Genomic DNA, 25,722 nt, shown 5'->3' on the forward strand with positions numbered 1-25,722 from the left:
TTTCATCCTTTAGAAAGCAAGATACTTCTCTGCTCTCTGGTTCAAAGCTGGGCTACGGACAAGGACCGGCGCTGTGAAACCTTTCCAGAAGGGGAAACGTGCTTTGTGAGGCCGGGAGCAAGGGCCGCCCAGGCTGTGTGGAATTCGTGGCAATTTAGCACCAGCCCTGGATCCTCACAGTCGCCCCACGAGAAGGCAGAGCACAGTGGTGTTTATCAGAGTTGGAGCTCCGGGATATAAATAGATGGTTTCAGACCCTGCTACTCTATCCTCCCAACCAGGCCTCCCAACCGAAACTGGCTTTTTCAAGGGGGCCTGCTGTTCGTGCCCGGGCTGTGCTGTGTTCAGATGGGCTCTGTGATGGGTTAGGGTGTCCTCCAGCCCTGGATACTTACTTCCCACCTCCAAACTTGCTTTCAGGCTGGTCTCGGGGGGAGCCCTGCAACACTTCTGTGAAGCAGGCCAATTTTATGGGTGGGAAAAGCGAGGGTATTTGCCCAAGGTCACAAAGTCACAGGAGTGTGAACTAAGAGGTACAATAATAATAATACCGATAATGACTGGACCACAGAATCTAGTCATGCTTCCTCTCCACCCTTCCTTGATCTCCCTAACCCATGCTTTTAGGAGCTTACAAGCCAATTCTTGTTACCTAGCCCACCACTCTGTTCTGTCCTGTCATAAATCAGAGCCTGGCCTCTGATACCAGAAATCACGTATTTCTGTCAATGTAAATGATAAAATTGTTACCCTAGGTGATAGTCATGACAACAAAACCACAAGACCAGACCACATTTATGGATAAATATATTAGCAAATAAATACATTTCTCAACATAGTGCCTGATTCAAGCGTCTTTCTGTCTGGTTCAGATATAAATACCCATGTGGGTGCCTAGGTGCTACTTCCCCCACTGACTTTGAGGGAAGAAGATTCCCAGGTAGGGTCCTGTGCCCACTTTGCTCCCACATTCACATTCCAAATGGGATAATGCCTGAGGAGCCAGCAATGGTCCAGCTGCCCTGGGGTGAATATCACTCTCAGGAGGCCCCTCAGCCCTTGTCCACAGGGTACCAGCTACCCAGACCAGAGGTCTTGCATGTACAACCTCTTGCATGCACCCCTTGCTGGGTGTCCCTGGCCTCTATGGCTTATAATGGGAAGCTGGGCCTTGGAGCCATCTAAACCCAAATGTCCCAGTTTGCTTTTCCTTTGTATCCCCTGTTCCTCATCCCTGCTCTGACAGAAAACTCCCAGAGAAGAATCTGTTGTTGTCCTTGTTCAGCTGTAATTCTGTCTTTTCTACCTTCATTCTGTCCTCCCTCCCTCTTCTGGATGAAGTCCAGCAGAAGTCCTATTCTTTCCACCTACTTTGGGACTTTGAGATAGGCAATCTCCAGGAAGGAATTATTCCCTCCCCACTACCCCTACTCCAAGCCCCCAGAGGAGCTGGAGCTGCTGGAGTGACAAGGGAGTTTGAGAGTCAGGTTTTTCATCCCTGGTTCTTCAAGGTGCTGCACCATTTCAGGGACAGGACTCTCCACACCCAGCTTCCCAGAGCCTCCCCTCAGACTTAATATAGGGGATCTGACAAAGACAAGAAGGTGAAAACATTCTCCCTGATGCACCAGGACAGGCATTGCCTGGAGAAGCTTCAGAGCCTCTCGTTTTAGGCTCAGGGCTCACCTATGTTCCTAATCCTTTTGCAAAGAAGGAAAATGATAAAAGCCATGGTTGCTGCTGATGCAGCAGCTTTACTGAGGAGTCAACACTGGTGTGCAGGACTCACCCAAGAAAGGAGGTAAGAAGGACCCAGTGGCAGGTATACACATGAAACTTGGGATGAGGAAGACCTGCTGGGCCTGGGGAAAGGAGCAGCACCTTTATAACACCTATCTACCCATACCTAGCTTCCTGCTCCTACAAAACAGCCTTTAAGGGAGCCAGCCCACATAGACAGTAGCTGGTTGCCTGGCTGGACACAGACTGCTGCAAGGCAGATGTATTCTGCACACAAGGTCCAGAGCTGGGAGCAGGGCATGCCTCCTGCCACCCACCATCACCACTCCTCTTCCAGAGGTTCCAGGAAGTATGGCAAAAAAAAAAAAAAAAAGAGGAAGTGTTTTCTGAGGTCCTTTCTTCTCTCAGGAGCAGGACTCTGTGCCAGGTAGGGCCTGAGTCATCTGGAGCACACTCTTGGTTCAAGCTAGGTCTGAGCATCTCACACAGCCTGTTCACACAGCTAGCTCTTCAATCTCCTCCTCTGAGCCTGCATTTAGAGAGAGGGGAGGAAAATGGTCAGTGAGGGTCAGGGCAGCCTCTTTCCTGTTCCACCTGCAAGTGAGTATGGCTGGGAGAGAACCATAGAGAGGGAGGAGCAAGGAATGTGTCCAGAAGGGGTAATTAGATTGAAAGCTGGGAGGGGCCCCAGTTGGGATACAGGGGAGGGAGGGAAGCTAAAGAAAGAGAAACATATATAGCAACCAATGTGTTGCAAATACTTACTATTTGCTCATTAATCCAATAAATACTTATTAAGCACTTGTGAATCTGACCTGTTACCATGTGCCACACTGAAGAATAAGCAGGGACTTGATGATCTTGTAGAAGAGAAGATGTGTATGCAAAGGGAAATTATGCAGTGTGATAGGACTGGATCATAAGACCTTTCCTGGGAAGGGGACAGATCATGTTCAAGTGGAGCAATCAGGAAGGGCTTCCTGAAAGTGAAAATAAATGAGCTGGTCCTGCAGAAATAGATAAGAATTGGATTTATGGGGGGTACCTGGGTGGCCCAGTGGTTGAGCATCTGCCTTTGGCTCAGGTCATGATCCAGAGGTCCTGGGATTGAGTCCCACAAGGGGCTTCTTGCAGGGAGCCAGCTTCTCCCTCTGCTTATGTCTCTGCCTTTCTCTCTGTGTCTCTCATGAATTTAAAAAAAACCCAAAACAAAAATAACTGGATTTATGGGAATAGAGAGGCAGCAGAACATTCTGGGTTATAGGGACTGCAAGAAGTATTTACTAGGTTTGGCTAAAGCATGGGGTGGGGGAAGGAAAGGGGAAGAGTGAAAAAGTTGGGGAAGGAAGACGGGCTAGCTGGTGCTAGAGTCTTGAAGGCTAAACAGGCTCAGTTTTTCTTTACTGTGGACAAAATAGAACATTTGGAAATTTCTGGACAGTTTATTTGAGGAAGATGAGACTGGCAGCAGTAGGTGAGTAGGGTAGCTGTGCTGCATGACTCTACGGGACACAATGCTGTATGTGCAGTGCCTAGCCTTCATGGCCCTGTAAGAGGGGAGGGAGGAGCTAAGAGCTCCTGCCTTGATCTTTAGGCTGCATCTAAGACATGGGCAGGGGCCATGAATTCTGAAGGAGAAGGTAAAAAAAAAACTATCAGGGATAGAATTAACAGAAACTGGCACTGACTGGATTTGAGGAACATGGAAGAGGGAGGCATTGAAACCAGTTCTAAGTATGGGAGAGAGAGGAGGCAGTGGTCAGGCACCAGCAGCCCTCAAAGCGCACACATGATAGAGTCCAAATGGATCACCCACACATGGCCAAAGCTTGCTCTACATGGCTCTAAGGAAGTAATTATTTTCTCTGCTGTGACTGTGTACATGCCCATGACCCCACAGACCTGTATCTCCTGGTTGACAAGTTCCATGTCCTCAGAGCCTAGCCTGGAACCTAGCACATAGCAAGCATACAATATAGGAAGAAAAAAGGAGGGAAGTAGTGAATGAATGAATGATAACAGCTGTTGGTCTTGACTGTAGGATTCTTAGATTGTGACGCCTTATATTTCAGGACCTCTGGGTTCCCTTTTGGGGTGCCCAGTGATAGTTGTAGGCAAAGAGCTGTGTCATCTACACCATGGGAGATGATGGGGAAAATGGGAAAGTGGAGGGGCTGCTCTGGAGGAGGAAGAGGAGGATTTGAGCAAGAGAAAACTGAGGATTTACATTATCACCATTGGTCATAATACAGTATCAGGGATGCACTTGAGGCCCCAGGAAAATGAGGTTGGTCTTATTAACAAGGGTGCTTAGAAGGGAAGCCTTAGTTGTTCTTTTACCCCAGGGGAAGAAGAGAAAACCTAAAGACCCACAGGGTTGCTGGGAGCCATCCATGATCTATCTATCTATCTATCTTTCTTTCTTTCTTTCTTTCTTTCTTTCTTTCTTTCTTTCTTTCTTTCTTTCTTTCTTTCTTCTTTCCCTTTTTTAATTACATAGCTCTTCTCATATGGCCTACTGTTATGGATATCTGCAGTTATTTCTCCTACAAGGCCTCATATTGCCTAGGATTATGGCTATCAGTAATTATTTCTCCTGCTGTACTGAAGAGCAAGGAACACTTCTTGGCCTTCTTTGTACTTAAAGCCAGATAATTGGTGGATCAGTCAGTTATGCATCTGACTCTTGGTTTCGACTTAGGTCATGATCTCAGGGCATGGTGTGGAGCCCCCAGTCAGACTCTATTATTAGCAGGGAGTCTGCTTGAAGATTCTTTCTCTCTGCCCCTCCCTACTCTCTCATAAATCAATCAATTAATCAATCAATCAATCTTTAAAGCTGATCATTGAAGTGTATGCATTGGTACAGCTTTACTAATTATTAAAATATTGAAACACTTACATTTAAGCTGTTGCCCCAACCCCCCCCCCCCCAAGTGCTTTCTGATATTTCATCTACACTGGCACTTCCCCCTGAGACCTCCCTATGGTCTGGCAACCACAGGAGTAACACCTGGCAGAGTCAGAGTACTTCAGCCAGTATCCTACACTATGCTTGTTGTTCAGTATTTTGAATGTTACCCCATTTGTACCCTTCTCAGCTTCTGTCAACCTGTTATTGGCTGACTTCACCCATTCTACAATAACCTCTAGTTATCCTCTCCCCACCACACCCTCTTCCCCTGAAAACTCACCAGGCTGGGCTGGCGGCACCTGGCAGTGTGAGTAAGGGCATGGCCTGCCCTCTGAGGTGCCAGAACTCCATTCAGAAGGCCCCTCTCCTGGCAGGTGTGGACCCAGGGACTGGCGTGGAGTCAGACACAACCACACTGGCTGTGAACTTGAGTAACAAGGGCCTGAAGAATCTGGTAGCAGCCTCCTGTCGAGGCCTGGAGGTCCAAAGATCAGTGGGTGGGCCTCTGGGGACCAAGGGTATGCCAGGTTGGTACTGTAATGGGGAAAAATCCGGCAACCTGGGTGTGCAGTCAAGTCCTGGGGCTGAGAGGCTGGTGGGGGCTCTGAGAGGCCCCCCCGCCTTTTCCTCTGTGGGTGTCGAACAGGGAGGCTGGATTTCTGCAAATGTAAGAGGCTGCTGGGACTGGAGTTGGTGGCATCGGGTGGGCCTGGGGCTGCCTCCATGTGGGCCCTGGACCTTTGTGGGTTGGAGAGCTGCCCTGAAGGGGCAGTTGGGTGGGATCTGGCAGCTTGCTGATCAGGGGAAGGTGGCTCTGGCTGGGGCTGTGTCTGAGGAACGGGAGGCCTGGCCTGGAGGGCCCCAGTCTCTGGGCCAGGCTTCCGGCCATGCCATTGGAAGCGTTTTTTGTAGTGGTGATGCCGGTGGCGGTGGTAGTGGACATGGCTGGGAGCCTGGGCTTCCCCTGTGGGCACCACTGAGTCCAAAGAACGGGGCCGACAGGTCACACTAGGCTGAGTCTCCTCCCCCCGCAGCTCCCCCTCCGGGCTGCAGTATACCAAGGGGTCAAAGTCACTGCTCAGGGAGCTGCGGAAGGTAGAACTGCTGCCGTGGATGCCCTGAAGACTGATGTCCGTGCAGTTTACCACTGAGTCACTTGAAGAGCCATGGCAGGGCCCTGAACTGGAGTCACTGGCTGGCCCATCTGCCAGGTAGCCACTGCGTTCTGTGCGGTAGCTTTCTCCAGAGCCGCTGCTGTCATGAGGCCTGGCCCGGCGTGGGGGTGCTGGGCAAGCAGAGGGATGCTGTGAGGTACATCGGAGGTGGTTCAGTCCCCAGCCTGGCGCATAGGGGTGCTGGGCCACTGCCAGGCGCTGCTGCTCACCCGGAGCTCTGGGATGTGCAGCTCTGGGGAGGCGATGGTGCCGGGGGGCTGTGCCTGGCTCCTGTGATGTTAGGAAGGGACCAGGTCGTGGGGGCCGAGACACTGCACTCCGGGAAGGGCCCAAGAGGTAGGCAGCAGGTAGGTGGTAGTGGGCATGGCCAGGATGCTGCCGAATGAGGTGGAGTCTGCGGCCTGGTTCCTGGTAAGATCGAGAGGGTCCCAGGGACTGAGAAAACGAATCTCCCTCTGGAAGAAAAAGAACCAAGAGCATAGATGTTTGCCTCCATAAACCTATGGAGCGTGTATTCAGAAAAGTATGGCTGTAGCACACCTATTGGAGCCCACATAGCCTGTGTGTTCAGTCAGAGTTGGGGGACCAAGCACATTCCTAATCTGCCTGTGGCCCGAGGCACCCTGGGCTCCTTCCAGACATCCCTCCTGGGGAGCTCCCCTGTGCATGTCCTTCCCTACTCCTCCCACCAGTCCATGTGGGGCTCTTTCACTCAGGGCCCCCACTAGCCCCTGGTGTACCTTTGGGTAAGTTAGAAAAAGGCTCTCTCTCCTCAAGATACTTTACTTTCATATTTTAGGAAATTTTCATAATATCCCAGTTTAGTTAGAATAAGATACTTTATTGCCAGAAAATCAAAATTATAAATATACAAGCTACCCAGACTTGGAATCAACAAGGTTGTCATAAAAATACAATTTTGAAAGTAGTAAGTTTACAAGGTGAATGGTGTCCCCCCCCCCCCCCTTCATCTTAGGCACTCTTGAGCAGTGCACAGCTTAAAGAATGATAAGGGCAGACCTGTTTTCTCCCCAGCCTCAAGGCAGAACCTCTCATCAAAGGGCTGCCTTGTCCTAGAACCATTTGGCTGAACATACGGGAGTGTTTGGCCCCCCTCCTACCTATGATGTTGAACATGCAGAGAGGGCATGTCCGATGCTGATGTAGCCAGGGGTCCACACACACACGATGGAACTCATGGAGGCAGGAAATGATCCGTAGCTCCTGCAGAACACAAGGGGGTCCAAACCAAAGTTATCTGTCAACAGCAGCAACCAGGATTCCCCTGACTCCCTCTGGCTTCTCCTTCTTATAAAATACCACATAACAGAATAGAAACAGTAAGGGCTTTGGTATCAGGTAAACCTGGATTTTGCCACTTAGCTGAATGACCTTGGGCAAGTTCATTAACAGATCATTTCTGCTCTAAAAGGAAGATTAAAAAACCTAATCTATCCCCACCCTGCATTGTCATGAGGCTAAAATGAGATAATGCATCTAAAGTGCCCACTGCAGAGCCTGGCACACATGGTACACACTCAACACACAATAGTTCTCTTTCCCTGGAAGACCAGAAAAATAACCGGACCTCAAGGCTGTCCCCTATCTCTACTTCATGGAAGATATATAGGACACAGATGCAACCAGAGCACCCACATCAGCCTTAAGTGCCTCCTCCAGCCTCCCGAGCTACTGCTTCTCTCTCCCCAGCCTGGTCATAGAGGTCAACCACAAGCTCTGCCTTACCTGGCCCTCAGAGAACTCCTCCAGGCAAATGGCACACACAGGGGCAGAGTTACAGCTGCTACTCGAGTCTGGCCACTCAGCCCGAGCCCTCTTGCTGCTGGCCCGGTACCTCCTGGTGGCCAGCTGGCTGATGGCCCAGGCTGTTCGCTGTTGAAGGGGATCCTGGGAAGATGGGTGGGGCTCAGAAGAGGTAAGGGCTCCTTTTCCCTCACATGGGATCTCGGGACTTTGGTGTATACTCGGTTCCCAGTCACACAGTTAGATCACATGGTCAATTGACAACCCCTAGGAGTCTGTCCCCTTCAAGCTCATACATGGCTCTGCCAAGTAGGCCAAGCCCTCCCACCCCACTCCCTCATTCTACTATCAAGCTTTCTTTTCCTCGATGACCCAGGAGAGAAATTTTTCATCCAACTGTCTGCTTGACATCTTAACTTAGATATCTAATAGGCCCATTAAACTGAATTCCTAATCCCATTAACTTCCCAACACCACACCCATCCTCTTCGCTTAAAACTTACTACTTCTGCTCAAAACCCTCCAGTAGCTTCCTTTTCACTCAGAGTGAAAAACACAGTCCTGCCCATGGCCTCAATAGTCCAGTCAACTCCTGTCCTCACCTTCTTCTCCTCCCTCTCGCTCACTCTCTTCTGGCCACATGGCCCCCTAGCTGTTCCTCAGACATACTGGGCACACTTCTGCCTCAAGGCCTCTGCCTCTACTGTGCTTCCTGTCTGATCACACTCTCCCCAGATTTCTGCACATACCACCCCCTTCACCCACTTAGGGTCTTTCCTGTAAATGTCATTCTCTCAGTGAAGCCTTCTCTGGCTTTGCTTTTAAAAAATAACCCTGTCCCTTTATATTCCCTCTTCCCTCTTCTATTTTATTTTTCTCCCTGGCACATACCACCATCCAAAATACTACATATTTTATTTATTTTGTTTATTGCTTGTCTCTTCCCAATAGAATAAAAGGTCCCTGAGGGAAGGGATTTTCTGTCTTTTTGTTCACTGTTCCAACAGCTGGAACAGTGCCTGACCCATACGAGGAGCTGTCTATATTTGCCGAATAAATAAATGAATAGGTCAGCCTATGTGAAGAAGCTGCTGGAGATCAACAAGTTGGATGCCAGGGTGTTTAGACATAAACTATTTCAAGAGCATAAGGTACCTTCTTTCTTCCCTTTCCCCTTCCTGCTCTTTATCCTCCCTCACACATGAACATGCCCACTTCCACCAGGGAACCCTCCCTGCTCACCGGCCTGCTGTGTTGAGGGCGGCACCGGATACGCAGCACTGAAGCCAGGATGACCACAAAGATGGTGCCCACCACTGTCAGGAGGATCCACACATCATAATCTGGCTAGGGGAGTGAGCAGAGATGGAAAGAATCATGCTTCTGAAAGGAGCCAATTTGGGAGAAACTCAGGTATCCAGGAGACAGACAGCTAGAGGTCCCCTCAAGTCTTCCAGCAGAGGGGATGAGGTGGGGAGGAGCCTGTAGGTGGAGTTAGGTGGTCCCTCTCTGTCCACGGGCACTCCTGGGAGAGGATCCTCCAGATGTCAGCTGTGAGAGGTACTATGTGAAGACCTGTATGCTTGGGGGAAAGAGGAAAGGGACCCCTCTGCTTAGTGAGAGCCTCCCAGTGACCAGCTGGGTGAGATTTCTCGCCGGTGGAGAAACACCAGCCAGGGTATCAGACACTGGGGGCAGGACTTCATTCTTGCTCTGCTACCCTGTGCCCCGAAACCACAGAGCTGAAAACAACTTTAGGACTCAGCTGGCCTAACCTATTTGTTCTGCAGATGGAGCCCAGAGGGAGAAGAAACTCATCCAGAAGTACACAGCTGGGGATGAAGTTGAACTATAGGGTTTCTAAATTCTCTTTAGCTCTAGGAGTCCAAGGACTTCCGATGGGAGTTGCCATGGAACAAGGAGGTAGTGAGAATGGGTGCTAGGGCAGGGTCTGGAGATCTGGCATGCTTACCCAGGTTGGGGATTCCTTCAGTTCAATCCTAACATGAGCCTTTCGGTTCTTGTACACAAACTCCATCAACTTCTCAGCATCGTTACCCCAGATCAATACCACTGGCCAAGTCAGCCCCAGGGGCTGCTGCAGCTGTAGGAAGCAAAGTGACCACAAGGGCTGTTGTGTCCTGACTCGTCTTTCCCCAGGTAACTTTATCTCCCTCCATCCAGCAACCTCTTCAAACATCCCAATATCCCTGGGTACCTGCTCAGCAGCTGCTCGATCCTCAGTGATGTCAAAAAGGACAGCACTAGCTCCTCGCTCCCCTGCCATCCGGGCCTGCAGGGACACACAGCCAAGGTCCACGGGGGTCAGAGGAGGACACAGCCCATTCATGCACTGGCCTCACCCTCACATGTTCATCCCCTCCTAGGACCATGCACACACAGTATCCCAGCACATTCATATGCAACACATGCAAGGGGGCAGTGGGACTAGGATCCCTGTCCTGCCCTGAGTTCGCCCAGCTCCCACTGCCTTCAAGGACAGCATCTAATCCTTCCTTTTATAATCGAATAAACCCTTAACAAGTATTTAGTAGGTGCCAGCTAGTGGACTAGGCTCTAGAGCTAAGGACAAATAAGGCCTCTCCCTACCCTCAAAGTACCACAAGTCTACCTTCACTAAGGAGTGTGAGAACAGAAAGCAGGGAATGACCAGCACCCCCAGGGAGCAGAGAAGGGTGACCAGTCCCCAGTAGAGAGAGGGAGAAGGGGAGAAAAGACAGGTGGGGAGCTCCTTCAGAATAGAGCTGGGCTTTCCAAGGTTCAACCCTGCCTGACGAGAGAAACCTGCGAGGCATCTCCCAGAGGCCGGGGACCCTGCTGCCCACCAGGGTTTCTCCATGGCAGAGCCCCAGACTCAGCCAATCTCTTGGTGTCTCTCTCTCCCTGACACACTCTAGTTTGCCAATACTTCCTGGCTCCAATTCAAGGCCTTAATGGAGTCCCCGACCAGTGTTTCATCCCCACATCCCCTCCCTGAGGGTGGCACTGGAGACTCCATGGGGATAGACCCGGACCTGAGGGGCTGTTCGCACAGGGTGCAATTGTGCATGTGTGCGCATGCGTGCTTGCCAAGGCTCCAAGAGCAGACTTGGGGTAGCAGAATCTAGCCAAGCACGCAGAGCAGAGCAGAGCCAAAGAGAGAGAGAGAGAGAGAGAGAAAAGCAGGAATCTAGAAGCCCTGGGTGTGGGGTGAGAGAAGGGAGATAGGAGCAGGGGGTGGGGTGAAGGTGCAAGGGCAAAGGAGCAAGATAGATACTGTCCTGCCTTGTGTCAGGCCTCCCTGCCCAGTGTAGCCACTCTCCAGCCTTTTTCCCCAAAGCAAAGGCTCAATTGTCCTGTTATCAGGCTGGGACTTCATGCCTCTGGGGGCCTGCTGAGTCTTTGGGGCTTTGCTGCAGGCAATGAAGGAGTTAACCCCTCTGCTAGCAGTGGTGGCAGGAAGAGGAGTCAGTGCTGGAGCTTACTCACACTCTTAGTGCTTTGATCTCTGCTTTCCTTCATGGGGAAAGCCTGTCTGGGCAGGTCTCCTGCCAGGCAGGCCAGGGGAGCGGCTCCTTGCTCCAGCTCCTCACTCCCCAGGAGGCAGCAGGGGCCAGGGGGCCCCTCACCAACAGTCAGCCTATTGCCTGGGGAGCCCTGGAAGGTGGTGGAGACACTCAAGTGGGGCCCTGTTTTGTCAGGAGGGTAACTTCTCCCCCTTCTTCCTTCCCTCCCTCCCTCTCTGAGTTACTGAGGAGTGGATTGGGCCCTCTACCAGCACCCAGGCCCAGCCCAGGCCCAGGCTCCCCAGCCCAATTGGCTGGAAATTCACAGTACTCCAGAATGGAATTGCTGAAGAAATTGAGAGATCACAGGCTTCGTTGTCCTCCTGCCCATTTACTGCCAGGAAGTCCACCCCAATTAGGTGACCCCAGGCAAAAAGAAGCTCTCCAACCTTCAGAATCCCCCAAGCCAGAGCATGGGAGCAGCCCCAGAGGATGAGGAGAGGGGCTCCTACTGCTAGTGTCACAGTTTAGGACTCGGTCAGGGCATGGGGAGGTCACCCCAGTAGTCAAAGAATTAAGACTGCTGGATCCTGCATGCTGCCAATGCCTCAGTTTTCTCATGCCCAGATTGAGACCCTACACCCAGCCCAGCTTGGAAGAGCATGAGGGAAGGGCACAGTCTTCCTTCTCCAGAGATTTTCTTACCCCCCCTCCCCCGCTTTGAAGGATTGGGATAGGAACAGTGGAAAGTAATTACCCTGATGTTCAAACACCCCAGCCCATTACAGCCCATAATTACAAAGTTGTAAAAGAGATCAAAGAAAGAGTACTGGCCGACAGGGGAAACAAACAGGACTTTTAGGCAGTGGGTACCTGTGTCCAGAGTTCTAGGAATCAAAAAAGCAAGACTTGGGGCCAGATGGCAGCCCATTCTGAGGCTGTCCATGCTTCCTTCCAGTCCACGTGCACCCAAGAAAGTGGGAAAGAGGGAGAAAAAGAAGCACTTCTTGGGAGACTGGAATCTGAAAGGCAGAGTGGGTGGGTAGGCCCTCTGCCTGGGAAGACTGGGCTCTAGAAAAACAACCCGGAGATCTCTTTGGGAGCTGCAAAGAGCCAGCCAGAGCCAGCCAGCCCCTTTGCTTGCTGCTCATGGCCTTCAGCAACCAGAACGAGTACCATGTAGGATTTGTACACTACCCTCTACACTTCTCTGGACTATAGGTTTCCTCTCTAGACACAGTAACAGTCTCTGTAACCTCTTCCTCATCAAAGACTTATTGAGTACTTACTGTGCCCAGGGCACCAAGCCAGGGAAGGCCAGGGCCTTTAGAACAACTCATCATCTAGTTATAGAGACAAAGTATGTACAAAAGATAATGCTGATAACATTCTAGATTACAAATGAATAAAATAGACCAGTAGTTCCCAAATCTTTCTTTTTTCACTGAGGAAAGCCCTTGCCTCCACTCTCCCCACTACACACATTCACACACACACACACACACACACTCTCACACACACAATCTGACACAAATCTTCAATCACAAAACAGAGAAAAGTGAGCTGAATTTGAGCTGAAGTTAAGAGCAAACCTTGGTTTCCCCCTTCCCACAAAGCACCTCCATAAACCTGGTGTGTACAGCATGGATAGAGACCTTGAAAGCATCCCAGAAGAGCTGGATTCCTGCCCCTAATAGACTAGCTGGACTGAACCAGTCAGGAAAGATTCAATAGAAGAGGTGGAATTCATTCGGGCTTGAAAGCAAGGGTTGGAGGAAGTAGAAGAGATATAGCCTTTATTGAGACCTACTCAGCTCACACTGCTCAAGTTTGAGTCCTGGACTTGCTACCGAATATTAGCTGTGAGACTTTGAGCATGTCATGTAACCACTTTCTTTTCTGTAAACTGGGGATAATAATAGGATCTACTTCACAGGGTTGTTTTGTGGACTGTATAAGTTAATCCATGTAAAGCCCTCTAATAGTACCTAGTACATACATACTCAGTGTCCCTTAAGCATTATTTATGGTCATATCAGCTATTACTACATGCTTTGGGTACCTAATTTCATTTACTCCTCACAACTCTATAAGAGTCATCCAGTTTTAAGTTGAGGAAACTGAGGCTCAGAGAGACTGAACAACTTGCCCAGTGTCACACAGCTAATAAGCAATGGAGGCAGGATTCCCACTCAGGATTTCAGTCTTCCAAGTGCATGGTTTCTAGGTAGTGGTCTCTATGGTAAGAGAGACAGGGGCTCATGTCCAGAGCCAGTTTATTTCACCCAGTAGAAGGCTACTGCTTTAGTCCAGGCATGAGGCGATCAGGACATGGATAATCACAAGGATGGCTGTGGAGTTGCTAATAGAGAAACAGAAACTGGGTGGCTCAGTCAGTTAGGGGCTGCCTTTGGTTCAGGTCATGATGCCCATGTCAGGCTCCCTGCTCATCAGGGAGTCTGCTTCTCCCTCTCCCTCTGCTGCTCCCCCTGCTTATACCCTCTCTTTCTCAATTAAATAAATAAAATCTAAAAAAAAAAAAAAAGAAAGAAAGAAAGAAACCAATTTGGATGACTAGATAGCAGGAGGAGGATGGTGGTGGTGACAAGAACAGAACAGTCCAGAAAAAATTATGGTGAAGATCTTAGAGAAGATCGAGAGAAGTAACAATGAAAGAAAAAAAAAAAAACCAATCTTGTTAACTATAAAAGCATAAGATGATGATGCCAATGATGACAACGGTGATAATTGTAATCATTTATTGAGTGATTCCTATGTGCTTACATGGGGCTAAGAGCTTCCATCTGTACTGTCTCATTAAATACTTATAACTACTTTATGGTGTAAGTCCCATTATTATTTCCCTTTTACAGATGAGGAAACAAGAGGCCCAGAGAGGTGAGCTAAAATGTCCAGGTCACACTGAGGGGCAGTGGAGATGCCAGGCTTCAGACCCAGGGCTGTCTAACTCAAGAGCCCCAGCTCTGTTGATGGTAATGACACCACTAATGCTAATCGATATACCAGAGCAGAGCTGATTCAAGTTAGCAGTTTTCAAACTTATCATTAAAACCCACCTTTCCCCTATCACTTCCCCTGAGGGGGAAGTATGTATTCCCCTACCAAAATATATGTATTTTTTATTTTTTAAGCTTTTAAAAAGATTTTATTTGAGAGAGAGAGAGAAGGTGAGCATGAGCATGGGAGAGGGGCAGAGAGGGAGGGAGAAGCATCCCAGGATCATGACCTGAGCCAAAGGCAGATGCTTAACTGACAGAGCCACCTGGGTGCCCCAAGCCATATATATATTTTTTATGTTTTTACCAAACTAACTGCATGTATTATGTACAATTCATCTTCCTATGAGAAAACTTGTAACTAAAAGCAACAAATAAATATCTAGTTAAGCTGCAGGACTTAGGAAATATTGGAAGTAGTTCACAGACCTCCTTTGGGCTGGGGGATCCCAGGTAGGAGCTGCTTGGTGAGGTCTAAGGATGAGACTTGAGGGAAGCCTTGGACCCCACCAGCTGGAGACCATGGGGCTAGGGCACTCCCACAGAGATGAGGGAGAAGCCTGGTTTGAAGAAGCTGAGGAGTGAGTGGGGGGTGGCGGGGAGGAAGCATGAGCAGTGACCGCAAAGGCTGTGGAAGAAAAACAGGTCCCCAGGCAGAAGCCAAGGTGCTTCTTCTAAACCCCTAAGGGTTTTTTGTTTCTGTGTTTGTTTTAGTTCAGGCACTATTGGTACTTGACATACATCATTTTTATCCTCGCAGTGATCACTGGGGTAGAAAATAAAAGTCCCATTTTATGGTGGAGGAAACAAAGGCACAATATGGTTAAGTACCTCAAAGAGCACCAACCACATGCTCCTTGCTTCCTAGCGTTTGTGCACATGCCTCATTTATCCCCCAGGAGTGTGATTCTCCAGGGACGAGAAGAAAACCTCCCAGGTGGATGGCGACCTCACAGGTGGCCCAGTGTTCACACGTATGTGACATCAAAACCTCCCCGGTGGATGGCGACCTCACAGGTGGCCCAGTGTTCACACGTATGTGACATCATACATTACACTGCTCTAGAAGAACAGTGGAGCTTCTCTGAGCCCCTCTTCCCCCATCTCCCTCTCCCCACCCCCAACCTCTGCATCTTACACTCATACACACACACACACACACACACACACACATACACACTCTGCACTCACATTCATACTACCAAGCACTAGGCACTCATCTACCAAATGAATAAATGAATGGCATTTGCCCCTATTCTGTAAGGCAAGGGAAATCTAATAGCCAAAAGTAGGGTAGCTTCAACCTAACAAAATTCTGTTGCCATTAAGGACCCACACAGTCTTTTTTCCTTTTCTTTTTTTAAAGATTCATTTATTTGGGGGGGGGGGGAGGCAGAGAGAGAGAATCCTGGCCCAGACTCCCCACTGAGCAGAGAGTCTGATATGGGGCTCCACGCAGGGCTTCACACGGGGCTTGATCTCACCACCCTGAGATCATGACCTGAGCCAAAATCAAGAATCAGCCACTTAACCAACTGAGTCACCCAGGTGCCCAAGACCCACCCAGTCTTGTCTAGAAACCTCACTCTCCGGCTCTTCCAAGAAACCTCACTCTCCGGCTCTGTCCTGGCCCCTATTTCCCACATCTTCCCGTAGCTCCCTTCTGCATCAGTTATGGCCAGGCTGGGGAGAATATCTTCACCCACCTGTGGGTGCCACATTCACAATCCTGTCCACATTCCTGCCCCCTCCAGGGGTCAGGTAAGAACCCAGGTTGTTTCCTTGAGACTCCTGGCTCAGGAAACAGACCTCAAGAGGATCAGGAAATCCCTAGGGGGACCTAGGTACAAAGAGCAAATGCACTGGTTGGGACTGTCCGCTTCTTCCACCATGTGGGGAGCTGGACCCCTCCCCGCAAGTTGATTTGAGTATTATACACAGAATCTGACTACACTCTGGCTTATGTCACCATGAGAATCTCCATATACATCCAGGGTTCCCAGCCAGAATGGGAGGCAACAGAGAAGAGAGTAACAGCTCAGGTTTGAGAACTAGACAAGGCTCAGTTCAAATTGTAGCGCCACCCCTTTCTAGCTATGTAACCCTGGCAAGGTACTTAGTTTTCTTTTCTTTCTTTTTTTAAGTTCCTTTATTTATTTATTTATTTATTTATTTATTTATTTATTTAGTAATCTCTACACCCAACGTGGGGCTTGAACTCACAACCCTGAGATCAAGAGTCACATGTTGCTCCAACTGAGCCATTTGGGTGCACCAGTTACTTAAGTTTTCTGATCCTCACTTCCTCATATGTCAAATGGGGAATAAAAGTGTCTAGCTTTCCTGATTGCTGTGCAAAGTAAATGAGATAATATATAAAGAATCTGTCCCACCTGGCACATGGTCAGCACATGGAAAACAGTCACAAACATTAGAGCAGAGATCACAAATGCAAATGTTCACAGGGCCTTTGCAGTAGCAGGCCAGTGAGGAGCATGGCAAACCAGAGAGCCCAGGATGCTGGAAAGGTGGTGACTCCCACCAGCTCCAGCCAATGGTGCTCCATAGAAACATGGAGTCACTGGTTTGCAATCTTGGAGGAAGAATGTGAACTTTTTATGGATAGGGCGATGGCTTCTGTTTCTGCTATTCTTGCATATGTTCGGTTAATGTTTCTGAGAGATGGAAAGTCCTTCAACTGACTCCTCCTTGCTCTGATGCTGGGCAGGGGAAGGGGTTTAGAAACTTCCAGGTGATGTGGGAGGATATGGGTGGGGTGCATCCCCTGGATGACAGCCAGAGGTTCTGCTGGTAGATGATGTTTGGTGGGGAAAGGAGGCCTCAATTTCCACCCCTCTCAGACCAGTCATGAGTTAGGAAAACCTGAGTGAGTTGGGACATCACTCCTAGGCAACAAGGAAACAGAGAACAAAGGGGCTGGGTGAAGTTCAGAGTGTGTGTGGGGTCAAGTGTGAACCTACCTTGCTGGCCAGTGACAGGCAGGGGCGGGGGGCCCGTTGGGGACTCTCCAGCTTGACGATGCTGATGAATCCAGGCTCCAGATTGTCGTCATCACTGGCATTGCACAGATACAGGGGGTGGGACTGCAGAGAGAGAGGGGGAGAGAGAAAAGGGGAGAGAGAGAGAGAGTTTAAGGAGGCTCTAGGGAATAGGAATAAGCTGTAGGAGCGAAGCACTTCCCCACTGTTCCAGGCAGGGACAGGCAAGTCTCCTTGTGCTGTTAAAGAGTGGGTCTTCTTTATACTTTACCTCAGAGAAGTTTGTAATTTCAGGGGTGCCAGGGCCAAGAATATGTGGAGGTGAGGGGTAGGTAGGCATGAGAGGTGTCCTAAAGGGGGACGTCAATGAAGAGTCTGTAGCAAGGCCACTCCGACAACCCTCAAACTGCCCCAGCCTCTTTTACCTCCTACTTCTTCCACCTGCTACAAACACCCAGCTGAGAGCCATATCAGCATCTGCAGGATCTTGCCTTTCCCTCCATGCTCTCCTAGGGTGGTGCCGGGTACAACCAGTACCTGCTGCCTCCTCGGTATGTCCCCTGAGGTCCCCATCTCTCACGTACCTTGGGTCTTCTTGCTTGGTGCTGCCTTGTTCCTCCCGATATCCCCCTTTGCCCCTGCCTTGCACCCATCCTGAGATGAAGCAGGGCACTGGCAGGAAGAAGACACTTGGGAAGGAGGCTTAACTAATAGCCTTGAACCTCACACTTCCTAGGAGCTCGTCCTGGTCCCAGGAAGTATGCAGTGGAGATGAGCCAGTCCAGCCCATCTGCTCTGAGGGTATGGCAGGGCCAGGCCAAGACCCTAGGCCCCTAGCCCAGTGGGTGCAGAGCAGTGCCTCAGGGGCAAATGGGCCCAATGTGTGCTATCACACCAGAGGATCCCCTCAACAGAGGGACAGGAGTGCCCTTCCGTATACTCACTTGTCACTCAAGGGGAATCAAATGCCCACTTGAATCTAATTTTCCCGGAGTGCTGTGAGAACAAAGTATGATTTATTTGACACTAGATAATCCTATGTGCTAGAAGTTCCTACGTGATGGAAACGCAGTGTATCCTGTAAGACAGGGGATTTTGTATGAGGGAGGTGCCCATACTTCCCTCCCTACTGCTGCTGAAGGCAAAAGGACTTTCAAAAAGAACCATCAGAGAAACCAGACAGCATTCTGAATTTATGAAGATGCTTCCAAAGATGACAATGCTGATGATGGATTTAAGAGTACAGTTACTTCTTGAAAGCATTTTTTTTTAAGATTTATTTATTTATTTATCATAGACATAGAGAGAGACAGAGAGAGAGAGAGAGAGAGGCAGAGACACAGGAGGAGGGAGGAGCAGGCTCCATGCCGGGAGCCCAACGTGGGACTCGATCCCAGGACTCCAGGATTGCGCCCTAGGCCAAAGGCAGGCACTAAACCGCTAAGCCACCCAGGGATCCCCTTGAAAGCATTTTCATGTTATTTCTTTTCACTGTGTCCCTTAAACTTAGGGACCACCTTGCTTTGAATTCTATCCTTTCTATCAATTCTATCAAATCTTTGGGCACCTCTTTGCCCAGGCATGGAGGCATTGGCATGTGTCTGGAAGGGATTGCAGGCAGTTAGGTCTGGTGTAGAGGGGAAGGTGGTGATGAGACTGGAAAAGTCAATAAGCATCAGACCAAGGACCAGAGACCACAGATTTGCGTTTGAGAAAGATCTTCCTGGTGATGACAGAAGACTGTCTGGTATGGTAAGGAGTCAGAAGTCAGCTGTTCCAACAGAACAAGAGATGGGAGATCCTCCTTCAGGAATAACAAATTGCAGCCATAGGAGTCTACTGCTTTGCTTGTTCCCCTACCATGACCCATGGTCAACTTTCTTCATATAACTCCAACATGCCTCTCACTGACCAGAGGGTCAACTGAGGGGAAAGTCACCTCAAAGAAGAGCTGTCTTTAGAGAAAGATTTACAAATATTTAACCACTGTTCTGTCCTCAAACCTCCACAAGGGAACCAGCATATACAAAGCAGCGCTATATTGTAGGATAACTCTGATGAGATGCAGGAGAAAAAAGTCAGTATGTCAGATTCATAAGACTTCCCCGTCTGAATGAAAAACTATGGAAGAGGGAAGGGGAGGAAATTAACTATTAGTAAATGCCTCTTGTATGCCAAGCCCTCTAGATCTTATCTCAGTATAAGGTATGTGTGATCATCCCCATCTAAAGAAGAGAATGAAGCTTGAGGCACAGGGAAGTTAAAGTCAAACACGATTAGAACTCAGCTCTATCTGACTCCAGCCTCTGGAGTCATGAAACTCTAAATGGACACACAGTCAACCCTCCATTGTCCACACTAATGATGATGATGATAATGCTAGAAACTACTGTCTCCATTTTATTTTATTTTTATTTTTTCAATCACATTCTTTAGTGTGTGGGGTTTTTTAAAAAAATATTTACTTGAAAGAGAGGAGAGAACACAAGCAGGGGGAGGGGCAGAGGCAGAGGGAGAAGCAGACCCTTGCTGAGCAGAGAGCCTGACGACGCAGAGCTTGATCCCAGGACCCTGAGATCACAACCCGAGCTGAAGACAGGTGCCTAACCAACTGAGCCACCCAGGTGCCCCTATTTGTCTCCACTTTATTTATTTTTTTTTAAAGATTTTATTTATTTATTCATGATAGTCACACACACAGAGAGAGAGAGGCAGAGACGCAGGCAGAGGGAGAAGCAGGCTCCATGCAGGGAGCCCAACGCGGGATTCGATCCAGGGTCTCCAGGACCGTGCCCTGGGCCAAAGGCAGGCACTAAACTGCTGCGCCACCCAGGGATCCCTGTTTCCACTTTAAAAATGAGGAAACTGAGGCATTAAGCGGTTAAGTAACCAGCAAGGAAGAAGTCAAACTTTCATTATTTGCATATGACATGATACTATATATAGAAAACTTGAAAGATCACTAAAAAGCTGCTAGAACTGATATATGAATTCAGTAAAGTCATGGAAACAAAATCAATATGCAGAAATCTATTCCATTTCTATACACCAATAATGAAGCAGCAAGAAAAAAAAATTAAGAAGTCAATCCCATCTGGGGTGCCTAGGTGGCTCAGTCATTTGGGTGTCTGCCTTTGGCTCAGGTAATGATCCCAGGGTCCTGGGATGGAGCCCCATGTTGGGCTCCCTCTTCACAAGGAGTCTGCTTCTCTCTCTGTCTCTACTCATGCTCGCTCTTTTTTTCTCTCTCTCAAATAAATAAATCTTTAATAATAAAAATAGAAATCAATCCCATTTACAATTGCACCCAAAACAGTAAGATACCTAAGAATAAACCTAACTAAAGAGTGAAGACTTGTACTCTGAAAACTATAAAATGCTAATGAAGGGAATCGAAGATGATGCAAAAAGATGGAGAGACATTTGCTCATGAACTGGAAGAACAAATATTGCTACAATGTCTATTACTACCCAAAGAAATCTACAGATTTAATGCAATCCCTATCAAAATACCACCAGCATTTCTCACAGAGCTAGAACAAACAATCCTAAAATTTGTGTGGAACCACAGGAGACCCTGAATAGCCAGAGCAACCTTGAAAAAGCAAAACAAAGCTGGATGCATCACAATTCTGGACTTCAAGTTGTATTACAAAGCTGTAGTCATCAAGATAGTATAGTACTGGCACAAAAACAGACACATAGATCAATGGATCAGAATAGGAAACCCAGAAATAAGCCCATAACTATATGGTCAATTAATCTTTGACAAAGCAGGAAAGAATATCCAATGTGAAAAAATGGCTCTCCAATAAACAGAGTCAGGAAAACTGGACAGCAACATGCAAAAGAGTGAAACTGGACCACTTTCTTACACCATACACAAAAATACATTCAAAATGGACTACAGACCTAAATGTGAGACCTGAAATTATAAAAATTCTAGAAGAGAGCACAGACGGTAACTTCTTTGACATCAGCCATAACAGTTTCTTTCTAGATATGTCTCCTGAGGTAAGGGAAACAAAATAAAAAATAAACTATTGGGACCACATCAAAAAAAAATAAATAAATTCCACAGTGAAGGAAACAACAAAAGTAAAAAAAGGAAAAAGTAAAAGGGAACTTACAGGATAGGAGAAGGTAATTGCAAATGACAATGATGATAAAGAGCTAGTATCCAAAATATATGAAGAATTTATATGAGAGAGAGAAAAACCATAAGAGACTCTTAGAGAACTGAAGGTTGATGGAGAGAAGTGGATGGGGGTTGGGCTAGATGTGTGATGGGCATTAAGGAGAGCACTTGTTACGATGAGCGCTGGGTGTTGTGTGTAAGTAATGAATCACTGACAGAATTCTACTCCTGAAACCAATATTGCACCGTGTGTTAACAAACTAGAATTTAAATAAAAATTTGAAGGAAAAAAAGAATTTATACAACTCAACACCAAAAAAATGAATAATCCAATTAAAAAACAGAAGACATGTATAGACATTTTTCCAAAGAAGACACACAGATGGCCAATAGACAAATGAAAAGCTGCTTGTCAGGGATCCCTGGGTGGCGCAGCGGTTTGGCGCTTGTCTTTGGCCCAGGGCGCGATCCTGGAGACCCAGGATCGAATCCCACATCAGGCTCCCGGTGCATGGAGCCTGCTTCTCCCTCTGCCTGTGTCTCTGCCTCTCTCTCTCTCTCTCTCTCTGTGACTATCATAAATAAATAAAAATTTAAAAAAAAAAAAAAAAAAAAAAAGAAAAGCTGCTTGTCATCTCTCATCATTGGAGAAATGCAAATCAAAACTATAATGAGATACCACCTCATACCTGTCAGAATGGCTGAAATCAACAACACGAGAAACAACAGGTGTTGGTGAAGATGTGAGGAAAGAGGAAACTTCTTACACTTTTGGTGAGAATGCAAATTGGTACAAGCACTGTGGAAAACAGTATGGAATTTCCTCAGAAAGTTAAAAATAGAACTACCCTACAATCAGCAATCGCACTATTTGTATTTACCCAAAGAATACAAAAATATTAATTCAAAAGGATACATATATGCACCCTGATGTTTACAGCAGCATAATCTATATTAGTTAAAGAAACAGCCCAAGTGTCCATTGATTGATGAATGGATAAACATGTGGTATATGAATAAAATGAGTATCACTCATAAAAAAGGATGAAATCTTGCAATTTGCAATAATGTGGGTGGAGCTAGAGAGTATTACGCTAAATGAAATAGGTCAGAGAAAGACAAATACTATACGATTTCACCCATATGTGGAATTTAAGAAACAAAACAAATGAGCAAAGGGGGAAAAAGGAGAGAGAGAGACTCTTAACTATAGAGATGTGATGGTACCCAGGCGGGAGGTGGGTGGGTGGATGAGTTAAATAGGTGAGGGGGATAAAGGAGGGCACCTGTTGTAATGAGCATCAGGTGTTGTATGGAGGTGTTGAGTTACTAAATTCTACACGTGAAGTTAATATCACAGTGTATGTTAACTAGAATTTTTTTAAAAACTTAAATAAAAGATTAAGTAACATGCTCAGAATTACATAGCTGAGATCAGAAGAAAAGTAGGATAATGTAAAATAATAGTAAATTAAGAATAATTTCCACTTAACTTTGAAAACCCGATGCCTTCCCCCAACTCATGGCCATTCAAATTTTACATTCCTAAAGAGTCCCTGAAATATTGGTGGTGACTTCTAGGATCCTGTCTTAGGCCTCCTCTCTTTTTACTCTCCATGCACCCCCTGGGTGACTCCAGCCAGTGTACGGCTTTGGTTCCCACACAGAGATCATTGATTACATATGTGTAGCCCAGACCTCTCTTGAGTTCCAGACCCAAAATGTCCAATACGTAGGGCTTGGATGTTTCTGCCTGAAGAACCTTAAGTGAGACATCTCAAACTCAGCATGTTCAAAACTGAACTAATCATTTTATCCCTCAAAACTTCTCCTCCAGTGTTCCCTATTTTAGGGATTGGAACCACTATCCACCTACTACCCAAGCCAGATGTGGTCCTCCTAACCTCCTCTCTCTCCTGCCTCCCTATCCCCACCAGCAACAGCCACCAATCACCAGATTCTAATAATTCTATCTTTCAAACATGTCTCTAATTTATCCTCTTCCCTCCATTCCCACTCTGGCTACTCTAATGCAGGCCGCCATCACTGCTGTTCCAATTTACTGAAATATCCTCTTAACTGGGGTCATCTTACCCCTCTCACTGAAGCCAGAGTGATCTAAAATGCTAACTTGAGTGTGTTGCTCTTCCACTTTAAGCTCTTTTTTTTTTTTTTTTTTTTTTTAAGATTTATTTATTCATGAGAGACACAGAGACATAGGCTGAGAGAGAAGCAGACTCCCTCTGGGAAGCCTGATGTGGGCCCTCCGATCCCAGGTTCCCAGGATCAAGACCTGAGCCAAAGGCATTCAATCACTGAGTCATCCAGGTGCCCCCCACTTTAAGCTCTTAAAAGGCTTCTCACAGGGAATGCCTGGGTGGCTAAGAGGTTGAGCTTCTGCTTTCAGCTCAGTGCATGATCCCAGGGTTTGGGGATCGAGTCCCACATCAGGCTCCCTGCATGACGCCTGCTTCTCCCTCTGCCTCTCTCCTTGTGTCTTTCATTAATACATAAAACCTTTTTTAAAAAAGGCTTCTCATAGCTCTTGGAATAAAGTCTGTATTTATAAACACAGCTTCAAAGCTCTGTCTGCTCTTGGCTTACCGTTCCCTTCCCATACTTCTTTCCCCCTGGCAACTCGTGGTCCAGAAATAACGTGTTTCATGTCTCCAAACACTTTTGGCATTTGCTGCTCTGTCAGGAGAGGTCAGAAGCCTCTCCTTCGGGCCCTCTTAGCTCCCTGAATTCCTCCATCACAGACTCATGCAGTGGTATTTCAGTTGTCGGCTCACTTACCTTTCCCCCCAAGCTATCACTGACCTCCACATCCCCTTCAGTGCTTGCCACACAAAAGATACTTGATTAATATTTTTTAAATCAAGTATTAAAGGTCTACAGTCAGATCACTGACAGTCAAACATAAAGGCAATGCAATGCACACCAAAATTCTGATAATAGTGGCTTTGGGAGAGGATTTAGAGAGGAGACAGTGAAAACAGACTGTTTTACTTCGAACATTTCAATCATAGGATAATTTACTGAGATATTAATTTGAATTTTGCTATTTTGCTGTTGTGAAAGAACAGAAAAGAATGAGAACTCTTTATATTTTGTTCTGTCTTTTCTCTCCTGCCATTCCAAAAAGAGAGCCTCTCCTTCTATTTCCCTGCCTCAGGGGCACTTGCCCAAAACAACTGTTGCTAAAGACCTATCTTCCTAGCTTCTATGAAAGATTGAACTCCTTGAGGAAAATGTGAGTCTCCTAAAGGCAGAAAGGAGTGTGTATGGGAGTGGGGGGGGGGGGGCATTAGAATCCCTGGAATCCTAGGGAATGGGAGGAGGAGCCTGGGAGATGCCAAGTTGAGGGAATCTGCAGACTGTGCCCTAGAAGAGGTAGATCCCAGAAGGCTGGACCCTGGCAAAGATGATGTGCCTACATGGATTTCAAGTGAACACTTGTGCTTGAACAATGGGCATATTTGTGGTGACCAGCGTGGACACATATCATCAGAGGGGTCTCTTAGATATGAGACTGTTTTAGCTGCTCTGTGAGGGGAAGCTCTCAAGAAAACATATTTCTTGTATCGTCATATTTGTTGTATGAAAACCATGCTCACTACACTTTTGTGTGGTTTGATTCTTCTACAGTAAGACGTTTTCACGTATTCTCAAATTTAAAATAAAACCAAGAGAGAGAGAGAGAGAGAAAGAAAGAAAGAAGAAAAGAAGAAAAAGAAAAAGAAAGTCATTCAACTAGGACACTGTTCATTACCTAGCAAAGCAGTTTTAGTCTTCCTTGGGTATAACAGGGGTTGTCTTTGCTCCCTCCTCCAGGGAATTTTCAGCTGGGAAGAGGGCCCCTGAGAAGAAAATAGATCCAAATATACCTGTCTCCTTAGGATACAAGGTCTCCTAATAAGGAGGTGTCATCACCTGTCCTCTCAGTGACACCAGGAGAGAGCCAAGAGAAATAGGCTTGTAGGATTCAGGGAGGGTATGGCTGGGGAGGGCCCCCAAACACTTGATGGATTTAAGGATTGGCTGTGTCTTCCTGAAAGGTCAGACACGGGGACAACCTTGTCCTAGATGCTGCCATGAGGGGCAAATTAAGAGGAGCCTGAACTTGCTCTAAGGGTCCAGACCACTCTGGCCGAGATCTCAGCTTTGCACCTATATTTTATATGTGTATGTAGAGATGTGAATACTGTCCTTTAGTGGTATGTGTTGTATACTTCCTATTCTTGGATCTGTCTTCTTCCTCTATTTGTTCTGACTTTCCCCCTTCCTTCCAAAATAAACCTAATGCTCCAATTCTGACTGTGCGACTTAGCCTTTCTGAGCCTCACATTCTTCACCTACAGAATGGGATGATTATCATGAAGACTGGAGATAATGGATATAAGTGCCTAGCACAGAGCCTGACACTCAGTAGGTGCTCATTCAATGGTAGTTGTTTTATTATTGCATTT

The 25,722-nt window shown here is 47.4% G+C and overlaps 1 protein-coding gene across 1 annotated transcript in view; it reads right to left on the reverse strand.

The window, feature by feature from the left end:
• Nucleotides 1-794: 794 nt before the first annotated feature.
• The window catches only part of RNF43 (ring finger protein 43), a 63,967-nt gene continuing 39,039 nt past the window's right edge, over nt 795-25,722 (reverse strand). Inside the window, exons 3-10 of the mRNA XM_025996019.2 lie at nt 17,098-17,220; nt 9,812-9,886; nt 9,566-9,697; nt 8,836-8,940; nt 7,576-7,737; nt 6,951-7,053; nt 4,935-6,284; nt 795-2,269 (exon numbers count right to left, since the gene is read on the reverse strand). Coding sequence (XP_025851804.1) covers nt 2,235-2,269; nt 4,935-6,284; nt 6,951-7,053; nt 7,576-7,737; nt 8,836-8,940; nt 9,566-9,697; nt 9,812-9,886; nt 17,098-17,220 — 2,085 coding nt within the window. The 3' untranslated portion in view covers nt 795-2,234. The remainder of the gene's footprint in view (nt 2,270-4,934; nt 6,285-6,950; nt 7,054-7,575; nt 7,738-8,835; nt 8,941-9,565; nt 9,698-9,811; nt 9,887-17,097; nt 17,221-25,722) is intronic.

The sequence above is a fragment of the Vulpes vulpes genome, chromosome 2, assembly GCF_048418805.1.
Source record: "Vulpes vulpes isolate BD-2025 chromosome 2, VulVul3, whole genome shotgun sequence".
NCBI classification, from domain to species: Eukaryota; Metazoa; Chordata; class Mammalia; order Carnivora; family Canidae; genus Vulpes; species Vulpes vulpes.